Here is a 23478-nt window from a genome sequence, read left to right as displayed (position 1 = left end):
AGTAATCGTTAAATACACTTTTCCACGCACAAGGTTTCAAAATTGATTTTATTTTGATAATTACATTTCTTTATACAGATGCACAACACAGACACCCAATGCCACTTTGCATTATGAAAAGACATATATTAAGAAAAATTTAAAAAGTAGTCAACAAAAATAAAAACATTCTGGAGTTTGCAGTACACCTACATCATTAAGCATCATTCATCATTCAGGCCCAACCAAGTATTGAGTACATGGAAATGAACATATTTTCTTGAGGCCTGACATTTGTGCTATTTTGATTGGTCTTATGTGATATTGACATTTTCTGAGACACTGCATTTTAGGTTTTCATTATCTGTAAGCCATAATCATCAAAATTATAGGCTTGAAATATTGAAATCTCTTTCAACAATATTGACGTTTTTCAAGACATTCAAATTTTTTCAGATATACAGGTATCTGTCGTCCGTTAGCCTCACAGTGACAATATCCCTGGTTTAAGATATCCTTTCTGTGCAGCATTTTCATGTTCCTATTCTTTTTAATAGTCTCGCGCAAAAACTGTGTTGGGATCAATTGATGATTTATAAACAAAAGTAAATGTGAGTGGTTGTCTTTTGCTTTGTGTAGGTATTTCTAATTCATCAAGACGCTCTGCAGAAAGATCAGATTCCTCCAGTAGCCTTTATTTTTTTAAGCCCTTTTCAGACAATAAATACAGGACAGTTCTTCACAGAAATGTGACAAGTCACAATAATGTGATGACACTGCGCCACTTATGATGGCTTAAAGCATGCAGCATGTGCCAGGTTTGCACACCTGTGCTTTAGAACGAGGGAAAACGTCTGATCTTTAAAAAAGCTCCCAAACCTCCACTCGAGCGCTTCTCTTTCTGCATGACTTAAGTCTAGACAAGGCAGAGGGAGACGGCCGGGACCGTTGTTGAAGAGGTGGAGCCGGGGGTTGAGGAGGCCATCAAGAGGCAAAGAGGCAGATGAAAAGAGGAAGAGGAGTCTTATCTGTAGAGGGATTGAGCAGGAAATAGTGGTTTGAGGAATAATTTGCAGCAGTGGTGGAGAGCAGGAAGAGAAAAGCAATCGCAACTTAAAAGGGCGAGTGTGGAGAGGGCTATTTACCAGAGAATGAGACTGAAAGCGCTTTCGTTTTTCTTGTTTCCTCACTCGCCCCCCCACATAGGCTCAAGGGTTGTAGATGCTGACAGGGGGTACAGAGAGAGAGAGAGAGACAGAGAGACCACACATTTGCAAATGGTTGCAGCGGAGGGCTGTCAGTGCTTTACTCATGAGTTCATTAGCCAAAAAAGGCTTCAACATGAAAAGTACAGGATGTCAGCGGTTTCCTTACATGACATAGGTGACAGCAATATTTTTTTTGAAATGTTTTTTTTTTCAGTATTTTATGGCTAAGTGGCGTTTTAAAGTGCCAGCCTTCACCAATAGATACGTCTCACAAAGTCTTCATAGAGCTGACAAAATCCGGCTTTCCACCAACTTTTGACAACGATACTTTTGGCTGTCCATGAAATAAAAGTCCCATCGGGTAATTTATACTTGTTTTGACAACGTTTGTGGTAAATCACCGCTGTGCGATTGTTGGGAGAAGAGCTGAGAAACCGCTGAGGAAAGACACGCGTGTCTCATTGTATTTTGCTTCTGTTCTTCATTCTGTATGTATTGACCTTATTCATTCACTGCTTCTCCTTTCACCACCTCCACTTCTTTCACTCTTTGTTTCTTTTTCTTTCCCCCCTATTACCTTCTCACTTTATTTATCAGGGGAAGATCGTTTCCAAGACCCACTGAGCTGGGAAATGGTGGGAAAAAACCTTTGCGCCATGTGCATCCAGGGAATTGTAATGTTTACCACTACAATCCTGATCCAGTATAAATTCTTCTGCAAACCAAGGTAGAAGTGGCTGTTTCATTTTGTTTACTACTACAATAGAACTGAATGTAACCCTCCAAAACATAGTCATGCCGCTGTGCTTGTCCTTTGTTTGAAACAGATGTCCTATTTATGTCTATTTTCTTACAATAGCAAAAATGATTTGTCTCCTTGTCTGCTTTATAAATCAGCGTGATACTACACATTCCCTTGACTTAAAACACGTGTTGCAAATGTGTTTGTCAAATGTGCTGCAACGTCTCTTGAGGTTTTCTTAAAGTGACCTCTCTCAAGAAATGAACGCGACTTATCGCAATTACTTTCACATGTTTCAAAGTTTGATGCCATCTGCGTTCTTCTCTCCCTGTCAGACTGATGTCAGGAAAGTCACGATCTGAGGAGGAAGAGGACATCGATGTCACCCGGGAACGCAAGCGTGTGCACGAAGGCAAAGCCGAGAACGACCTTCTCAGGGTCTGTGACCTCACTAAGGTATGTCGTTTTAGGGGAAGAAATGACTACCCCTTGTTACTGGCATATTCTTTCCATCAAGCATTTGCAGTAAATATCGACCAAGGCTGGATGAGATTTCCCTCCTATGGTACTCTGGTCTTCTGCTGAGTTACTTCTAACCCAAGGAGAGGTCTAATATGTCTCTCCTGCATTGTGACAAAGTCTACTTCACCACCAGGCCGGGCCGTAAAACATAGAATGTCTGAGCAATCCAAGGAAAGCAAGGCGTGAAGAGAGAAACTCACATGATAAACTCTAATCTCGCACTCGTCCTGCACACCACGTGCACCAAATCTCTCTCTTCTCACCATTCTCTCACATAAGACCAGATTCTTTATAAATATTTATGTCGGCATGCACACACAAGAGCACGAGAGCAACACAGAGAGAGAGTACTCCCTTATGCCAACAGCAGTGTGAACTGTGTCCTCTGACCTCTTAGTCTTTCTTTGACCTCTGAATCTTTGACCATCCCCAGCACTTTGGCACATGAACACACACTGCATTCTACTGCATTCTACTTCATGTTTTACAGTCAATACAAATTCTTCAGCTCATATTTGTTATTGATTTTAGTCTCATTTTCACATCTCATAACAACATAATGTTTGTAGTAAAAAATAAATAAATAAAGACACATGTCTGAGTAGTACAGACAACTGTAAACACTGTTCTGATCATGTTGAACTCATCTGGATATGGTCATCATCTTCATGCAGTTGCAGCCAGTGAGACATTGAGACAATGAGCCTGGGGTGAAATTACAAAATGGCACAACTTCACTCTAACTTCTCATGTAACAATTGGTGAAGGCAGCGGACACCCAGGTCAGGTCACAAACACACACACACACGACACACTCACATTCATACCAATCTGGAAACAGAGAGTAACGTTGAATGGAGGTTTTCGGGTTGTGAGGGGAAACTGGAGCACACAGTGAAAGCACGCAAATGCCACACAGAAATCTCATTTTGAACACAGGGGATACTCCCTGTGCTAACCACTACACATCTGCGCAGTTCCTCATGTCTTACAATTGTGGTTTATTTGAATTTCAAAGTAAGCTCCAGAGAACACATTCCACAGCTCACATTGACTGTTTTTTTTTTTTTTTTAAACCGTTTACGTTTTCTTCAAACTTGATTTCGAAAATGATTAATTTCAGTAAGTTTGTTTGCTGCGAATGAGTTTGTGTGTGGCATAGTTAATAAAAAAAAAAAAAGAAAAACTCAAAATGCACCTGCATTACTCCCATTTGCAAGGCAAATTGGAGAGACAGGTTGGTAGCCTGCAGCTGTGCACATTCCCAAACCTCGTAAATTGGCACAAGAGCCGAACAAGGTCCCATTTTCAGGTGGTATAAGTGCCTGTACACCTATACAGCTCTGGCCCTCCCCTCGTCGTGATAGGTGAAATCAAGTGCACTGTCGCGGCGCGTGCCGCGACACCGCTGAGATTAACGCTTCATCCATCGGCAGATGTTCCCTTCCCCGCGGGCAGCGTGGCAGCGGGAAGTGTCGCCACGGCAGCCTGCTTTGTGGCTCCGGAGCCGACAGCTGGACGATCTCACAGCCTTTTGCTTCTCACCACCGTTCTTCACTCTTTACTACCCCTGTCTCCTCAGTCTCACCTTACTTAATCTTTCACTCACAGCCATGTGCCACACTCACCAGGATAATTACCGAGCAAGTGCTACGTGAAACTGTTGGCTGGATAATGTATTTCAGATCATCTTGCTGGGGTGAAATGTTTATAGAGATGGCGGCAACGTTCCTTCTGGCTCTACTTTAGAATTTAACACGCGATACTCAGCTGTTTGTACACTGTATCAACTTTGCTTACACGCAATTATACAATACCCAAAGCTAAAATATAATATTGTTGAGAGTTCCTTTTTATGATAACTGATATTTTTGTTCGGCAAGAACGCAGAGAAAAAGCAACTTACCCTCATTTTACATAAAAGCATTCATTCCAAAATGAGAAGTGAGCTAAGAGCCAATCCAGAAATCCTGTTTGACGATCGCAACAGGAGGTAATTTAGCATTTAAATGTCGTGGTTATGGTTAGGTAATGATGCTCGTGTAGGCATAAAACATCCAATTTGGTGTGAATCAATTAGCTTGGATTTGAAAAACGCAGACATAATGTATACATGTAGTTGGGGCTATACACATTGACAGCGTTATGGTGACCTGCTGATTTAGATATTCACTGTGGAGGTTGCCTCAATCATTTGTACCCGAGTTACTCCAGTCATGTTGGCTTTTCAGCGCAGGTGGGAAATTGGCTTTTGACATCTGATTGCAAACAGTCTCTTTTTTTTCATTTCAGTTAATTTTTATAGCATTTCTGGCTCTAATCCATCCGCCCATCCATCTCTTATGCCCCCCTTTATCCAGACTAGGGTCATGAAGGCTGCCGTTTACTACACCTGGTATTTTACTGAAAGGCAGGGTTCACTCTAAAGGCTCTTCGTCGATTGCATGGCTAACAGAGTCAATCGCACACACGCGTGCACCTTGAGCCAGTCCAAATTTGCCAGCTGACCTAAAATCAAACGCCAAGATAGATTTCAGCTCCTCCTGCTGTCTTTCTCCGTCGTAGGCTGAGAGCGTATTTTTAGTGCAATCCGATAGTCTGCTGTAGTGCAAATATGTCTTTAACGTCAGATTGATCTGAACTTGTTTACCTTTGACAGCAAAATCCTCGCATGCACTTTCATAGTTGAAAGTTTGCCTCAGAGATGAGACACAGTGGCTCATCACCACAAATGTGCGCTCACACACACAGACGCAGACATGGAAAAAAACAGAACAAAACAAAAAACAGCAGCGCATTGGCAGACGGCATCAGGATCCTTCCTTCCTGCAGTGCCCTCATTGACTCCCACCACAGCTGTGCCCCATCTATTTGGGGTGTAGATAACAAATTGATCAATGAGCGCATGGCTTTGGTGGCCACGCGCCACAGGCTGGGGTCCTGTCATAAATCCAGGCATGCCTCTGGAGCGATTGACAGGCCATCAATCATGTGTCAAATCCCTGCTCCTCCCCTTCCTCTTCCTGCTCGAAGCAGCAGCGTTTTGCTAGGCGCCCCACCTGCTAGCCTCCACTTAGCTGCTGCATTAGCGGCGGCTCCGTAATCGATGGAGACTGTAATGGAAGTGTGTCCGTCTGCGAGCGTTTTTCAGGCCCTGGGCTGTCAGTTTAACCTTCCAGTCAGTCACTAAGTTGACAGGGAAAGTTTTTTAAAGAACCTTGTGACAGCTGTTTGAATTGAGGAGACTGAGTGATAAGTGGCACCCTGGCATACTACGGGTATGCTGATGTGGTGATGTGTACTCTGGGCAGTAACATGCTCTATTGACAGACATTTAAAAAAAAAAAAAATTTGTGAACTTGTTACAGACAGGAAAGGTGTTAAAAAATCTGACCTTTTTCCATTCTCATAAAATGGCTCCTTTTTTTTTTTTTAGATGAATGAATATATTCCCTTTCAAACAAGCAAATCAGTAATTTTGGTTGTTTTTTTTATTATCTCATCAATCATACCATTTTATACAATACATTTCCACCAAGGGACATCCTCACTGTGGTGTTTGCAATTGGGATTTACATCAATGAAACTCAGAACGGACGTCAGATAAGAGCACTTTGTTAAAGCATAATTCCTTTTAATTTCACTACAAGTCAATGGCTTAGTAAGAGTGTGACAAATGTGACCAGTGTGACTGCAGTACAGAGAAAATAAAATATAAAAACATTAAATATTACAAGTGTGATTTATTGGAGAGACTTGCAATAGATTTTACTATTAAAAGCCTCCGTTGCGTATGCTTCTGAAATTAACAATATAGCTCAGAACCCCACTCACATATAAGGAAGTGCTTATCACACAAGAACCATGAAAATTCACACGTAACACGGGTTATATTGGTGACACTGCATTTTGCATTATTATTTATTAAACATTAAAAAGACTGGATCCTCCTGGAGTATTTCACTAGTACTCAGAACATGTGGAGTAGTGGGATTGAAAGATACAAGCTCTTCTCACAGAATGGACCCATGAGCTAACAAATGATGTTGGAAACCTCTGCCTTCGGGTACTTCGAGATAGCACCCAATGGTGCTATGAGTCTTGTAATGGATGGACCCCACAATCGTGGGTCCTTAAATAAAGCACTGTGAGTGTTAACGTTACACCCTGAAATATAGCCTTCACATCCCAAAGCGTGCCATTTTCCAACCTAAATCTATATTTAAAGCCCGTGCGAATGCCGCCATCTCATTTTCTCGACTGTCTCATCTGATGAGATGTCGGCCTCCTTATCATGACGGCTGCGATGGTGCTCGAGTCAGAGGGGAATTATCCTTTAATTGCCTCCCTTCGTAGATGTATCTGCTGCTTTGATGTTGCGTTAGCACTGTAGACTACCACTAAAAGGTGGTGTATGTAATCCAGATTGATAAGTAGCGAGTGCAGCTGCCAGATGGCATGGGAAGAGTGATGGATCTCTGCAACTCTTGCTTTTATCAAATGCTTTTGATGTGCCAACTGTGTAATAAATGTAATGTCATTGTCAGGCTTGGAGCTGCAATTCTAAATTTATATGTGCCTGGTCGCAGTGAGAATACAGCTGACTCTCTCTATTGGAAGATGTTTTGTTTAGATACAGGAACGTATACTTTTAATGGTGAGAAATGTGAGCTGTCACTTTTTCCTTTTAATAAATGTTTCGGTTTGCTACACTCAGATACATATTTGTAAACACACACTATAATCCAAGAACAGTGTTTAAACTTTGAAAAACAGTCACTCTTTCATAACTCAAAAGGGCACATTGTTGTCCTTGGTTCTGAATGCTGAATGTGTCAACTGTCACACTCTCAGCTGCAACAAAGACCTTGTCTTGTCTTTTCATGCAAGAGTAAGACAACACCGCTTTCAAATCTCTTTGAAAAGAAATCACAATACTACATTGACTTACATCCAGGAACAATGCAATGAATACCTCATTTTATTTAGAAAGGTTACCGCTGTTTGGATATCGGTACATTTCAGAGACCTTCAGTGATTGTGCTAAAATAATTAAATTAAGAGTTAAAATAAAAACCCAAAATAAACACATTTCATTGTTTTTGGTACTGCATGAACAGGATACTGGATCACAGCTAAAAGTTTCATATTTCAAGGCTGAATATTGCCAGATGAAAATATATTAGTTTCAAAATACGGCGTGTCACTACAATCTCAAATACAGTGTACAAACAAAATAACAAATCAAGCTTAATCCATCCATCCACTCAGCCGTCCATCTAGCTATGATAGCTTTTTATTATCGTAGGGTAAGTGTTGTCGTTTCAAACTGATAATACAAAATGACGAAAGAAGTCTTTAAATGCTCGCTGTTATTTGTTTGCCTCTGCTGAATGTGTAAAAGAGGGTGCTGACCTAAAAAGAATAGTGACAAAAGGCAAGGTTTTCTGTTATCGCCTTCTTAGTGAGTAAGAATGTCAATTTAGAAACTGTCCAAAATGCCATTCATACTGTAGTAAATGCATTTTTAGAGTTTATGTTATGGCAGCAGTTGGTCTGAGTCAAAGTAAAAACAGGAGTCCAGTTTTCCATCCATACAACTGTTTATTATCTGATGTGCAGAGACTTTGGTCTGGCCACATTCTCTCTTATCTACATAAACTGTGTTTAATTCAGTAATTTCATTTATTTTTATTTTTTTACTTAACAGAGAACAAAGTGTTTTTCATCAAGGTCATCACTTTATAGTGACACTGCTTAAAGCAGCTGTGCCTGAAGTTGGCGTCCATGCATAAAATAATGGTCAGCTTTTGAGAGTGTTGATGGTTATCGGAGAAACTGAAGAGACAGTCAAAGTCAAGATGGAGTTCCTCGTCAGTACTGTCATTGCAGATGCAAATACACAATGTTATGTCCTCGTCGACTCCTCTCTGTGCAAGTAACTTTTTCAAGATGGATTTTCCCCATCTGGCTCTTCCTAAATGTCTGTAATGATCTCCTCTTGTTAAACTTAGTTTCCTCGACTATTTCTCTCTCTTCCTTTTTAGTCCCACCTGTTTCCTTCATCTCTCCTCTTCCCTGCTGCTCTGGTCTATCGCTTCATATATTCTCATGCCATCCTCCGTGCTATCTTTCTCACTGTCTGCTCCCCCACCTCCTGCCTCAGTTCTCCCTCTTCCACTCTTTCTCTCTGCCTGGTTGGTTGATTCATTTTATTGTCTGCTCCCTGCAGGTGTACTCTCGGAAGAGCCCCCCTGCCGTGGACAGGCTATGTGTGGGCGTACCTGCCGCAGAGGTGAGCCAGATGCCGCTGAATCGCACGCGCATCCAGTTCGGTTTGCTTTATGTCCACGTCAGAAGACCTTCGTGCATTTGCACATCGGATCGGTTTGGAGAATATCTTGTGCGGTTTCATCTAAAATGGAAATATGAGTTATAGGACGGAAAAAGACACCATTTGAATATTGGTGGTAATATTTACAAAATATTGACGTGTGAAAAGAGAAAGCAGTGAGTGCAAGAAAACGTTCTGGCTGTCGTTTATGGCTTGCTGTTGAATTCAAATCTGAATGTTTGGCTTAGTGTTTCCTCGATCTGAGTCGAATCAAAATATCTTCCAAGCGCCACATAGAGAAGGCATTAGTACGAACAGTAATCCCCTTGCCAGGCTTATTTCATGCTATTATACAACTGCCAGGCATGTATGTGCTATAAAAACACAGACGGCAGCAGTAGGAGCATGCAGATCCTGCTAATGATTGGTTCTGCTTACCTGAAAGTAAATTTAAAAAAAAGAAACGTAAAAAGCAAGGAAGTGAACTTTTGGTACAAAATGACTTGTCCCAACTCATTGTGAGAGGGTAGATATATTAGACACGGCAAGGTCTGCACACACGGACACACTGTACTACTGGAAGCTCGATTTAAACATAATCTCAAATACTGACAGGCATCCGTGCTCTGTGGGCTTTCTGCTCATATCCATCCGCCCCGCTTGTGTTTACTCAGAGCGCAATGTAAATGCCAGTGGAATATTGTGATTCACGGGGCTCTGCTGATCACACACTACATTTCCATGCATTATTTACATCAAGCTTAGCCTTCTCCCATGCATTCGCGAGCACAGGTCACAAACAAGCAGGGATCAATGAATGACAGAAATCAAATATTTATGCCGGAGCCGGAGCGTCCAAGGTAGGTCACGTGACCAGGGGGCTCCGCAGAGGCGACTTCCTGCCACGGTGGCCTCCAGAGGGACACAAAATCAGCAGCATCAGGAAGAAAATACAGAGAGAGGCGAGTGTTTGTTGTAGCAATTTACAGAGGCGGGGAGGAATGCTTTTGGGACTGGTAGGGTTTTCACCGTATTTGTTCCTGTGTGCCTGTCATGTTGATTTACTGCCTCTTGTTTTGTCTGTTCACAGAATATATCAATTTTGTTTTTTCACTAAACATGCACCATGACTATTATTCTAATTATGAACAGTCCGTAGGTAGATTCTATTAAAGAGCTAAATAGACAGTATTTATTTAGATGACTGTAATTGGAAAGGCCACGGCGCACGGTTCTCTGCTGTCTGTTTTCCGAAGAGGCTTGTATCTACAAAACGTTGTTTTCCTAACGGACCACTCCTCATTGTCTCCACCAGTGCTTCGGTTTGCTGGGAATCAACGGGGCTGGAAAAACCACCACGTTCAAGATGCTGACAGGAGACATCCCAGTCTCCAGTGGAGAGGCCTTCCTAAATGGATACAGGTGGGGCGCGAAATCCCACTAGTGCGCCGAGTAACTCATCATAATTAGCCACCCAAGATGGCAGTTCAGATGGCGATCGGGCTGGAGTTGAGATTTTCTTCCTCTCGTACTAGCTCACGCCCGTTCTCAGCTCCTTCTCTGTAATCCTGCTTTCTAGTTTTCCTTTTCAGATACTTTCTGTCTTTGTTTTTCTTGTCCAGGTACTTTCACTCTCTCTCTCTCTCTCAAACATGCTGCCATCTCTGCCTCTTCTGCTTTTTTTTTTTTCCTTCTTGTCTCCTCACTGCTATATTCTCAGAAATGCTGAAAACTCTTTTTCTTTTTTCTTTTTTTTTTTTTACCTCTTGCAGAGCTTGCACATATCTCATTCCTTTTCACATCTTCGCCCTGTACTTCTCTGTGTTTTTTTGTCTCAGCCTCAAAAATATCAGTCATAAGAAATCTTTGTACATGCCAGAGAAATACCTTGACACCACCGATACAAGACTCGGGCACACGAGAGAAAGAAGGCTTGCTCTTCCTTATTTTTAGGAACAAACAACTGTGTTCCTCTACCTCGGCATGCATCTGTGAGTCGGCGCATCCGAACACGGTTGAGTGTGAGCTGCGGTTGGTTGTGCGTCACAGCGGCTGCTATAGATGCTCATTTACGCTGCCGGTAATTGACTTTGTGTACAAAAAGAAGAAAAGAAAAAAGAGAAAAAAAGAAAGCTGAAAAGAGAGAGGTTTTATATACAGCAGTGTTAATGTTGATTAATGTGGGTGAGGAACATCAAAGGAAAATCTTAGAGACCTTTAGGGGAAACAAAAACTGAAAAGACAGAGAAGACAGAAGCAGATCTGAGTACACCCACTCCTCTGTTTTCAGCTCATTATGCTTTCCGTGCATTGGCAGCGGTGATCGGCAGAAGAGGAAAAGCACCATCTTCTAAATGAAACTTTTGCTCTCTTGACAATGTTCCCTCTTATCTGTGATTGTTGGCTGCCAAAGAATAGCTGCCCATCCCAACGTTCAACATCTATTTGCTGCTTCATGTTCGTGTTGAATGCTAACTGCCTATAGTGGCTTATTCACAGCCTCTAAACCTTTTTTGTCGGTGGGGGGGGGGAGTTGATGATATAAGTGGATTCGATCAGTTATGACTGAAAAGGCTGATATATTGAAGTAGTATACAGCTTTCACTGTACACAGAAAGCACAGAGGCTAAATATGAAATGGCAGCTTGTTAGCAGCTTCAGGTTACATAAATATAGATGGCAAGAGGAATAAACTTGTCTGTGAAAATTCAATGGGATTTCTTCTCCATTGTCTGTACAGCACAACCTATCAACATGTGTTTATATCAGTTTTTGTTTAGTGGCGTCTATTTCTCCAGCCAGTTTATGTTCTCTATATTTAAATCACTTTTAATTCTTGGCTTATAGAAGTTCACTGTTGGTTGTGTAAAGGATTCTAACTATCTTCAAGCTGACCATCCCTCCTGGAATAGCATTTTTAGGCAAAATTGTGACAAAAATTCAGCTATAAAAAGAAAAAAACCTTGTTACTTGCATGTATTATTATTGTTATTGTAGATTGCTTATGTGCATTCACAATTACTGCTGACAGTTTGCTTCCCTCAACACAGCATTTGCTGGTTATTAAGAATTGAATATTTCTAAAGATAGCCGCTTTGTAAGACAGCACAGCCTTCTCTTCTCCTCTTTTTTGAGAGTGTGTGTGTGTGTGTTTGTGTGTTTGCTTGTTTGTTCTGTGCTACCAAGAGAGAGGGTTTTGGGGACACTTACTTGTGACTACAAGTGCAGAATGTGAAATGAACCTCCCTGCTGCTCTACATTAGTTTGGAGGGATTTCAAAAAGAAGTAGAGCCTTGGCTGGGTCAGTTCTGATTTTTTTTGTTGCATATTAGTACTTTTTGGTGAATATTTGATGACTCTTGCTGAGTCGGACTCAGACGTAATTTTATAAACTTCAACGAGGACCTAAATAAACTGTGTACATGACCTTCTGATATTTTTCATTGTACATCAGACATGCTATCCTTCATCTTAGAAAAAGCAATTGTTGCGCTTCTCAGGCTTTTTATCTGACATATTAAAGCCATCACTTACTAACTTCTCTGTCTTTTCCAGCATTCGGACTGAAATGAGAGACGTTCATCAGAACCTGGGTTATTGTCCCCAGTTTGATGCTATCAATGATCTGCTGACTGGACGAGAGCATCTGGAGTTTTACGCCCGACTACGAGGGGTACCAGAAAACGAAGTTGCCATGGTAATGCATCGCATTCTTTGTAAATCTAACCCGAGTTAAATCCCTGTTTCACTCACAAACCGCTCAAACAGTCTTCTGCGCCACAGATTTGTTTCTTCTCTTTATTCCTTTTGTTTTCCCTATCAAATTACGTCTCAGCCAGAATGCATGTAGGGCAAACTAAAGTGCATGTCGAAGTGATAGATAACCTCAATGGGAGAAGTCGTACATAATGAGAAATGGCCGGTGGAAGAAAAGAAGCAGCTGTGGGTTATGGCTCTACATTATTCACCAGGCCCAGTGGTGTGGCCCGCCCTAGGCGGCCTCCCTGCACTCCTCCCGCACTGCCCTCTTCTGCCACAGAGAGATGAAAAGAGGAGGAGGCTGGCGGTGACCATGGGCCTCAGTCCCGGTGCCAGGCCTTTGATGTCTTTAGCCGCAGTGCAAAGGGACCCAGTTCTGTGCTGCTCGCAGAACTCTTAATTTCACTGTGGCCCATTGTGATATGGCTTCTTTAGGTGGCCAGTTCCTATTCAAACTGAGCGTGTGCTGACCAATTTACATAAGCAGTAAACAAATACATCCACATGCTCAAGAAAATATGATATTGGTCCCGAAGCATGCATTTATTGGAACACTTTGAGTGTCCCCCCCCTCCACACACACACACACACACACACACACACACGCACACAAGATGGTGATGCCTCCGATTGCTTGTATTAGATGAGATGTTGTTGAAATAGCTGTGCGTAAAGTACCTCAGCAGCCCGTGATTAAGGTCTTACAGCGAGACCAGCTGTCATGACTTGTCCTTGAAAATGACAAAGCTGCAATACGCTGAAAATACATGGCAAAATATCATCCATCATGGTATCATCACATCTCGAGTTGGAGCTCATGTGAACACTCCTGTTGACACCACTTTGCTTTGTGTGATCAAAAAAGGTGGCAGAGTGGGGGATCCAGAAGTTGGGGCTGGTGAAGTATGCCAGTAAGACTGCAGGAACCTACAGCGGTGGGAACAAACGCAAACTTTCCACAGCGATAGCCCTGATCGGCTCTCCTCCAGTGGTTTTCCTGGTGAGATATGTCTTTATTGCTATGGTGTCAATGTGATAGACGGCTTGCTTGATGAAGAGTGTAATACTTCAAATCCAGATCACTTACAGATACTAAACAATGTATGGTAACATGTGAAGAGTATATACAACAAAGGTATTTATAACATTTGCAAATCTATGGACAGATAACTGGTACATAACTTGCAGAGGAGACAAGTCTACTTTCCAGGGGTCACTTACTGGCCGTATTGAATTTATTTATTTCTGGGAAAGAGCCAATTCTTTGAGAAAAATGTAGAGCACACAGAACTGTGTTTGCACATATTAAGTTCCTCTTCATCAGGATTTAAAACTCGGTGCCAAACAATTTTCTCACCAGCGGGAAAAGTAATGAAAAGCATGACTCAGAATACGCTGCTTCATATGCACTCAATTAAGTGGCTTAAGGAAGTTGTGTCGTGATTTTATGTGGGATGAAGTTTAATGAGTTTAACATGTATTTTGAGATCCAAGAGAGTCTCAACTGGTGACACATCTTCACACTATTTCCACAGTTTGTGTTTTTGCATTGTAGAAATACCAACATTTTAAAGTATTCGTGATTCAATTTATGTTACCCATTTATTTTGGGCACCTATAAATCAATCATGTTGTATTTGATGAACTATATTGGATTATGCTCTTAATAATAATTTTAGTCAAGTAATGAGTAATCCTTGATGAATTGTATGTAGTGGATTCATCTTTCCAGACGTTTCTGGCTGGGTTTATAAGCTTTCAAGCAACACTCATTCCAAATGCTGTTTTTTGACTCGCCGCAGCCAGACTGGCCTTCACTTTCAGGCAATTTGTTGTCAGTGTCTGTGTCAATTTCAGTATTGTGTGTTAGCCCAGGGAATCCAGGCAGCCTTGAGGCAGCGCCACGCAGGGTTTGCACAGGGACACATTGGGCACGGTGATGGAAATACCCCACGGGATTTGTGGGATTCTGCTAGTGAGGGGAAGCAGGCCTGGAACCAAACCAGCCAATGGACTGAGTACTGTCACTCTCTAATCATGCATGGACAGACTAGCCCCGAGGAAAAGAAACAGCAAGTCACTGAGACTCTGTATATGTATGTGTGTATGTGGGCTGTGCTGTGTTGGAGTGGGCTTCAATATGCATCCACATTGTGTTCAGATGTTTCCTTTGCGTTAGACATGTATGCATGCATAAGTGCATGCATGTTTGTATTCATGTGGTCCAAGATTAATGGCTTAGCTAACTTGTGGTTATTCAGAAGAGCTTTGGTGCACCTCGTCTCTCTGTTTTCCCTGGGATGGCCTGTACAGGATGCACCCTGCGTTTGCCCATAGCCCACTGAGATCAGCTCCAGAACCCCAGAGCTCTGAATATTTTGAAGTGTAATAAAAAATGGATGCACATCTTGAAATTGTGTGTTAAAAGTACATCTTTGCGATGAATTTCCTGTTGTCCGGTCCCACTCCGAAGTTTGTTTTTCCTAGATTTGCATCGGTTGAATTGAATGAAAATGTTTTTTCAAAGAGGTTTTGTTTACCTCAGGATGAGCCAACGACTGGGATGGACCCCAAAGCCCGACGCTTCCTGTGGGACTGCATCCTGAGTGTCATCAAGGAGAGACGCTCTGTCATCCTCACATCACACAGGTGCAGCATCACTCATCTATCAATTGAGCTGTGATGGGTCGACACTTCAGCCACTATGACAGAGTCAAAATATTTGGACTCTTCACCGAGGAAAGCACAGCAACCAGATTGTTCTCACATGAATGTGCGCCATAAATATTGTAATTATAATTGATTGGCGTTACACTTTAGTTGAAAGGTATTGTTTCCTGTGTGGCAGTTAATATTGGCTGCCAGAAACACACTGGCTGCTATAAAGCTTTCATGAAGCGTGAGGGCATATTGACTGACTGCTGCTTTTTTTTTTCCCCCATGAAAAGAGAAACTGTCAATATCTGTGCTGGAGTCTTTTCATTATCCAAGACTTCCTGGAGCAAAGTTAAGTTTGCTAAGTTTTACTTCTGTTGCTCTGGCCACCAGGTTTTTTGTCACGGTTTTGAGCAATGAGGTGAAAAAAAAATCCAAACTTTTGTCTGCAACTTAAAAGTTGACAGCCCAAATCGATATAGAACATTTAACAGTGTGCTCCCTATTTGTTTTAAGATTTCCCAAACTGTATCATTTGCACTCCTGCCAGCACGAGTACTTAAGCGCTGCTGCTGCTGCTTCATTCAGAATATATTATCCTCATTACACGTGTTGCAGTCATGGAGAAATAAAAGCATTTGTTGTCGTCTTGGGCAAATGTGGCTGAGCTGCATCCAGTCGTCCATGGCACGACCAGGTGGTTGTGTTTTGTTAAGTGGCAAATTCACCAGGTTTTACAAAGTCATAATACTAATTGCAGCATTCCTCAGAAAGGTGTCACAGGTTCTGCCTCGGCTGCATATGACTCCTGCTTTAGCCTAACCATGAAAGAGAAAGGAAAATGAGACGATAACGGCTACAGATGGCCCTGTCCTCTTTCTCTCTAATTGCTAAATTTGTTGTCCACTTAAGGTGTCAGCGCAGACATGTGAAAATCCAAGATTGAGCTGTAAGTGAGAGAAGAGTTCATAAATGTCTAAAGATGTTCGGGATAATTCAGCTCCACCCTATGAGACACACATTAAACCTCAAGTAGTGCGCATATTGAGTTCAAAAAGATCCCTGAAAAAAATGTCTTCTGAGATTTGCTGCAAACAATTTCATTCTTTCTTTCTTTCTATAGTATGGAGGAGTGTGAAGCTCTGTGCACACGCATGGCCATCATGGTAAACGGGCATTTCAAGTGCCTTGGAAGCATCCAGCATCTGAAAAGCAGGTAAGGATCTTTCTTTTTCCACTAGTTACCAAGACAAAGACCCAAGAACAGTAAAAAAAAAAAATCTTTGAACTGCCTTGACTTCAGATGAAAGATTTCCCTGTCCCTTGCTGAAGTCCTCTCTTATTTACAGTGTATGTATAAATAACATAATAGCATATATATGGGTAATAAAAAGGAATCTAGAAGTAGATTCAAGTTTTTCAAAGAAGGAATGGAAGGCTTGCTTATGCCTCTTTTATTATTTATCACTGCGGCTAAGGACTGTAAAGAAGTTTATAAGAAAGTACAGTATACCAGTGAAAGTTCACACAAACTCTGTAGTGTTGGTGTTGTGAAAGGGAAAGTCCAATGTCTTGCTACACTTTTATGCCAATGACTAGAAGAGAGGACTGATTTCACGCTCGCATCTAAACGTTTGAAATGGGAAAATCCTCAAAATCCCCTGACAGAATAGATATAGTGTGCCTTGTCAAAATATGTTAGTGCAGCTAATTTAAGGTCTAATTAACCAAATATGTGATTTTTCTATTTTCTGTCGGGCTTTTCTCAACCTGTGTCTTTATTATCCTGTTAAATAGACATCTACTCTTCGATTAAGCAATCAGTGAACAATGGATGATGGGATGCTAAAAGCTCATAACAGTTTGAAAACATGCACTTGCTAAAAAAGGATGCACAATTTGTTGTTTTCGCTTATATTTAAAAAGCCAATCATTTTGAGCTCATTTGTCTGAGCGCAGACACTAATAACAATAGCTGCACATGTGTGGTTTCACCTCGATGCAGTAAAAAAATGTATCCCCTCTTGAAGTGACATTTACATGATGCATGCCTGCTTTTGGGCACTACAGTAGTACTGCAGTCACATGTACTTCCTTCAACAATTTGTAAACATACATAATAGGATGACCATGAAAAGCACATCTCTCTTTGTCATCCTCCAGTGGACTGGTGGTCTGTCCAGGTCAGGGTGTTGATAGACTTCATGCCCAATGAAAGCTTGGAAAGATTCAAGGCTCTGGTTCAATATAAAATAGATTGATGGTAGAAAACATTGCCTGCTGACAAACACAAAATACTAAGAGGTGACATGTTCTGTTTTAATTCATTTATCTATGAGTCAAGAATTAAAATTCCACCCTAATAACACATCATGTTGACAGTAATACAGTTTTTTTCTGTTCAATAGCAATGTTTTATATCATAGCCAGAATGTCCCAATGTTAATTATTTCTCAATTTATATTACTGTCACATTGTGATACTGCCCATCACTGATATATTTATGTAAAATATGTTTTCATACTTGTAATTAAAAGGATGATGGCAATATTAAAAACAAACCAAAAACCCAAGTTTTTACAACTATTATTGGTTAACCTAAAAATACTGATCACCCATTGGAAACACAGACTGAAAAAACACAGAAGTAAGCACAGAAATAACTAACAAACTCCACACAGTAAAGATAGGAGTCCAAGTTCCAGGATTTAGTGTGCAGTGCCATCATTTATGCTAAAAAGTGAAGTGTGTTTTTGCTTGATTCTATCTAACAAGAATAATATTGTCTATATTTTACCACATGTAATGTCACATATATCCGTACAATAAGCTGTTTATTGCCTGTAAAGCATTATCACATCCATCTCACATAAAGATTCACAGTCTGGTCTTCAGGGTTAATGACCCAAATCTTTCACCATTATCTCACTTTTGCATCTTTCTCTCTCCAGCCCCATAAAGTCAATTTCCAGCACGCCCGTTCTCATTCTCAGCTCTAATAGGCTTTGTACACGTCCCGTGATGTGTTTTGTTATATGTCCATCATAGGCATCTCATGCCATTAACTCTTCGCACTCAGGTCTGCTCTCTGATTTTCGTCTGACATTTCCCAAGGCCAGCACTTATGCCCCGAGCCCTGCGTCTGACAGGGAGGCCAATCCATTACCTTAGGTACAGTGTGGTGACATTATTACCACTCCTTTGTGTGAGCTTGTAACGGGAAGGACGTTCCTCACACAAGCACACTGACACACACAAGAGCTACATCCATGACAGGGATGTGTTGGGGCAATCACTGGGTGGAGAGAAAGATCAATACACCTGGGATGAGGGGTGGAGCGCACCATTTTTCAAGTTTGTGTGGGGGGATTAGGGGAAGCGTCTGGAACAGCAAGGAGGGGGCAGCAGTGTCAAGGGTATTTCTCATCAAGACTGTTAATGTCATTTCAATAGCCGGGCTTTTAGATCGCTGCAGATAGAGAATAGGTGGCTTGTAAACGGCTTGTTGAGAGAAGAAGGACCAAGTAGGAGGGCAATATACTACTCAGTTCCTCCCAGATGTAAATAATTTATGAACCACGCAGGAGGTATAGTATAGGTAAGAGCCGTGGGGGTGACGGAGGCAAGGAGGGGGTGGAGCAAGAAACAGGGAAGGGAGAACACAGGGTTAACACATGTCCTACTTCACATGCTATCAGGTAAAGAGGGGGATCGCACTTCACAAGACAAGCAAGCGAGAGGAAGCCAGATAAGCAGGATGTCTCCACTAGATTTTCACTGAGCTTATTTTAGATCTCACACAGGCAATTTACATGCCACCGAAATGCTATCGTTCAGTTCTCGCCACACAGTGAATAATTTCTAATTAAGCGTCCCTATCTCCACTGCGCTCGGTGTAATTAATGTTTCATGAGGTGTGGGACCCTGTTAATGACTGAAAAGGCAATTAAGGAATGTCTTCTCTGTTTTCTTTTCTCGCCGCTATCCCGCCACATGTTTGTGCTGTCATGTTGTCCCCACACATACTCCCACCCTGGAAACAGTGAGCATGCAGTGTTTGTTTTTTATTTAATTTTTTTTATGTTTCTGCATGTTGTCCATAAAGCAAGAATGAAAGGGCTGATTTTCAAGCTGTTGCCCGTTTTTAGATGGGAGGACGTCCATCAGACAGCAGGGGTTACCGTGGGGGGAGAGGGCATTGCAATGGAGGCAGGTGGTGCGCGCCGTTGTCCCACGGCGTAAGCGGCTGACCTGCCAAGCTGGGGGGGGGGGGCATCTTCCTCCCACCGCTCCCTCTCTCACTCCTCCATCTCTTTTTCATCACTGGCTCCAGAAAGAAGTGCAGAATCTCACCGCGGGAGCAGCTCTCACATTTTGACCCCCTATTGCTCATATGTAATACATGCTCACCCTCCCACATTCACAGCCCACGCGCCTCCACCCCCATCACCTCATCCTACTGCTCCCCTCCTTCGAAAACCTCTCAACGTATTACCCTTATTTATTCCTCCATCCCTCTCTCTACTCTCAGGTGGCGAGGCTTTCGACTCAGCCATCCAAGTCCTTGTTAGTGCTGCCCCCTTTAGTTCAGCTCTGACCGTTGTCTCAATCACTCAGATGCCCTTCTGCTTGCTTTTAACAACCCTGCCTCTGTGTATCAATCAAGCCCCAAACGAGCCAAAAAGCACATTTAAACCACCGGAGATGGTGGCCGGTGTGTGAGAGGGAGGCTGAAGATTTGGCTTAACAATTTCAAAATGCCTCTTCATTATCTTCACGCGGCTGTTAAAAATCATCCTCTTCACCTGTCCTGAAATCGAGTTCCCTTGAATCGATCACTCTTCCTTGAATTTATAACAGACCGAAGGAGAAAGGGAGAAATAAATAAGTTGGGGAAATACGCACAAGAGGCTGTAAACAGGGTTTTAGTATAGCAGCGTACTGGCATGAAAGCTCCCAGGTGTTAAGTAAACCCAAATGAAGTGGAGGAACCAATAAAAGAAGCTTCAAAGCGCCCCTATAATCTTGTCAGCCTGGAAGGACACCCGTTGCAGGATTTTTCACTGATTGATATCATTCATATCCCTGCCTCGTAGAGTACCTGCAGTAAGTACACCACACTGCCTCAAGTCTTATTTTCTCCTTGCTTAAAGCACGTCATGATATAAAAGTGGAGTGTAAAGTGCCTTTAATGCATTAGGTAATGCGCTGTGGGCGCTTGAGAGTTTTTACAAGAGTGGTGTCTAAAAGTTTGGATCAATCCCCCTGAAGTTGACGTTGAGAAGTCCAATAAACTCCCACTCACTTTGCGTCTGCTCTGCAGGTGTGCCATTAACTAAATAGTTTACGGCTTTTAAGTGCGTGTCACCCACAGAGATGGATGACAAAATAATTCTCTTTACACTTTACAGTGCATCAGCAACGTAGGTGTAATTAAGACTGCAGGAACATTGTTGACATGAACCAGATGGTACACTGTATACAGTATATACACTGTGCATGTCTGAGAGCCGTCTGAAAAAAAATGTTTATCTTCACCTTTGATGAGAATCTTGATTAATGTGTAAGTTTGATGTGGCTTTTATGTTATGTTTAGTTTGTGCTGCCAACCAGACCAAGCATCTACGTTTACATTTGGTTGCTCAAGGCCTGCAGAAATTGTTCCATATCTCTCTATTTTATGGGATGGATGTTGAACTATGCATGCAGCAGAATCCTGCAGCAATAACTTTTACAAGCTAGGTGATGGCCGTCCTTTCAGATTACTTATGAAACACCATATTGGATGCAAACAGCTTGTAAAAGTACTTTAAATAAGCTTTAATACACTATCACGCAGTATATCGGTCACTTAAGAGAACTTCAATAATCACCAAGGTAAATATTTTTTGCGTAAGGAAAACATTTCCTGATTATGAATAACCAGTTAGCTCATGTGGACACAATGTCACTTCCTGGTGCCATCATAGGTCCTGCATCTATCACTTGCGCTGCTGGTTGAGCCTCCACCCACCCCCACCCCCAGCACCGAGAAAGTTTTTTTGGATGACTTCCTGCCTGATCAAAGCTTCGCACCATCCCAGTCACCCAGTGACCTCTCGCCCTGTGCCCACCCTCCCTCCCATGGACACAAATACAAGATTTGGCAGCGGTGAGGGTGACCTTTCTCGACTCCCTCAGATGAAGGAAGGCAGCCGAATTATTTTCTGCCTGTCATGCCCTTATCTTTGCCTGGCTGTTGTTTGTTTTAAATTACATGGAAGAACGACTTTCCTGCGGACCAGGGTGGAGGAGAGGATTGAGGCAGAATAATGAAAATGAAGAAGAAAGAACTGCATCGCAGATATTATGGCTGCTCTGCCGTGCTGTGTTGAGCCGCTGCATCGTATCTGTAATGTAAAATATTATGAAAGGATTAGTGGAGACAATGCATTGCAGCCATGCCTGCAAATATCATCATTTTGTTATTTTCTCACTGGCTGTCTTCAACCCCAACTTGCAAGAATTCTGCTTTTAGTTTCTACTCCACCAGTTAAAAGTCCATTAATTGTTTGAAACCTGCTGTGCTATTGTTATGACCACGCTGAGCGGTGCAGGCCTCATATATTAATATCCAGGCTTACCTTTCCACACACAGGCAGAGTTTATTCCAGGAGAGCCAAGACAGTCTATCAAAGATGAAAGAAGTTGTTTTGTTGTGAATGCAGAAGCTGAGTAAAAGTGATGAATATGAAAGAAAGATTTTTTTATTTTTTTTCCAAAGTCCTCAATGTGTTGTTGCAGCAGGAAGGGAAATAAAAGTGGGAGCAGGCAGGGAGAGGGAATGAGGGGAAGCTAATTGATAAGCCCTTTTACTGTCACAGACAAGCAACATTTCATTACCCACATACACCCCAAACCCACCAAACCAATGCCTCCATGCCTTATTGAATCTTTGCAAACATGTTTTTGCATCTTGGCTGATCCTGACAGTCCTTGGACAAAGGAAATGTCCTGGGCTGGCAGTTATTATAAACACAAGGGGATTATGGCCAGAGACTTGATAGGCTGATGAATTAAGCCTGATATGTAAGGATGGCTGTGATGCTGTGGTACCAGTGGCTGCTTACAGATTCTGTGGTCTGTTACATCTCATAAAAATCATCAAGTGTTGTGTGGCTTCGCTCAGCGGGAGGCATGTTCTGGCTGTTCTTGACATGAAATGTGTGCTTTATTTGTGAAAGACTGTGCGACTTGTGCGAGTCGAAGTGATGTTCATACTTGAAGGAAAATACTTTTTCATACAGGTTCTTTACGTTTAGATTCAACGTAAACAGCTTGAAACAGCCTGTTTCCACCATGTCACAATTCGTTTTAGTAATCTCTCCCTAACGGTGATGTTTGACACGAAGTAGTGAAAGCAAACACCATCATGAATAGTACCAATTTTTTTTTCTACAGTGACTGCACCGCAGTGTAAACATTAGCATTCTCACATGATAATGAGAAGATCCACATTTTGAATATTCCAAGGTTGGCCTTGGGGGGGGTTTCTCCATAAAGTTAGCATGTTCTCCTTACATTTGTGTGGATTTTCTCCATGTAACCACATTTTCTCCTATAGCCTTAAATGATACATTGCATATGCATATGCGTGTCTGTTTTTTCACGTGTTGGAGTGGTGACCTTTCCAGGTTGCCCGCTGCCTTTATCCATGTAAACTGTGATTGAATCCAGTATGCAGCGACCCTGAGTTGGATAAAATGCTACAGAAGAGGGATTGGTAGATGTTTTTTCTCTTAATTTGAGTTTTGGCCAATTTACCATCTATGTCGAGCATTGATGAGGTGTTTCCAATCGTGTCTGTCTTCTGGTGAAGGTTGCGATTTTGAAAATTGCCCTCAAATATTGCAATTCCCATGGTTTATGCCAAAACCGATTCCCAAACATGATTCGGATGCTGTCTGTCTCCTGTCCAGCTCCATCATGGCATACTAGTCACTCCTCCCTAGAGACTTGGAGCAGAATATTTCGCTGTCAGTACTTAGGAATCAGGTGAAAAACATTTGTTTCACATAACAAGCTTCAAATAATTGAAGCACCCAGAGGACAGGGCAGGATTCCTTTATACCTCACAAAGAGAGAACTGGGGATCAAAATGTACTAACTGGAGCTTTTGGCCACAGAATAACAGTTACAGTCTGTGGACTGAGCACCTGGCCAAGGTAAACACACGTTTCTTTGTTTTTCTCTAACAATTGAAAATTATGAGACAATCAATTTTATTTTTTATTTTTTTT

The 23478-nt window shown here is 41.9% G+C and overlaps 1 protein-coding gene across 1 annotated transcript in view; it reads left to right on the top strand.

The window, feature by feature from the left end:
- The window catches only part of LOC308123895 (phospholipid-transporting ATPase ABCA1), a 163111-nt gene that overhangs the window by 127671 nt on the left and 11962 nt on the right, over nucleotides 1–23478 (top strand). The window contains 8 exon segments of the mRNA XM_080486620.1: nucleotides 1785–1914; nucleotides 2265–2385; nucleotides 8684–8746; nucleotides 10101–10207; nucleotides 12341–12482; nucleotides 13410–13544; nucleotides 15090–15193; nucleotides 16323–16415. Of these exon segments, the coding sequence (XP_080342746.1) occupies nucleotides 1785–1914; nucleotides 2265–2385; nucleotides 8684–8746; nucleotides 10101–10207; nucleotides 12341–12482; nucleotides 13410–13544; nucleotides 15090–15193; nucleotides 16323–16415 (895 nt within the window).

This window comes from Lipophrys pholis (assembly GCF_963383615.2).
Source record: "Lipophrys pholis genome assembly, chromosome: 18".
Classification (NCBI taxonomy): domain Eukaryota; kingdom Metazoa; phylum Chordata; class Actinopteri; order Blenniiformes; family Blenniidae; genus Lipophrys; species Lipophrys pholis.
This window is presented reverse-complemented; position numbering and strand designations above follow the sequence as displayed.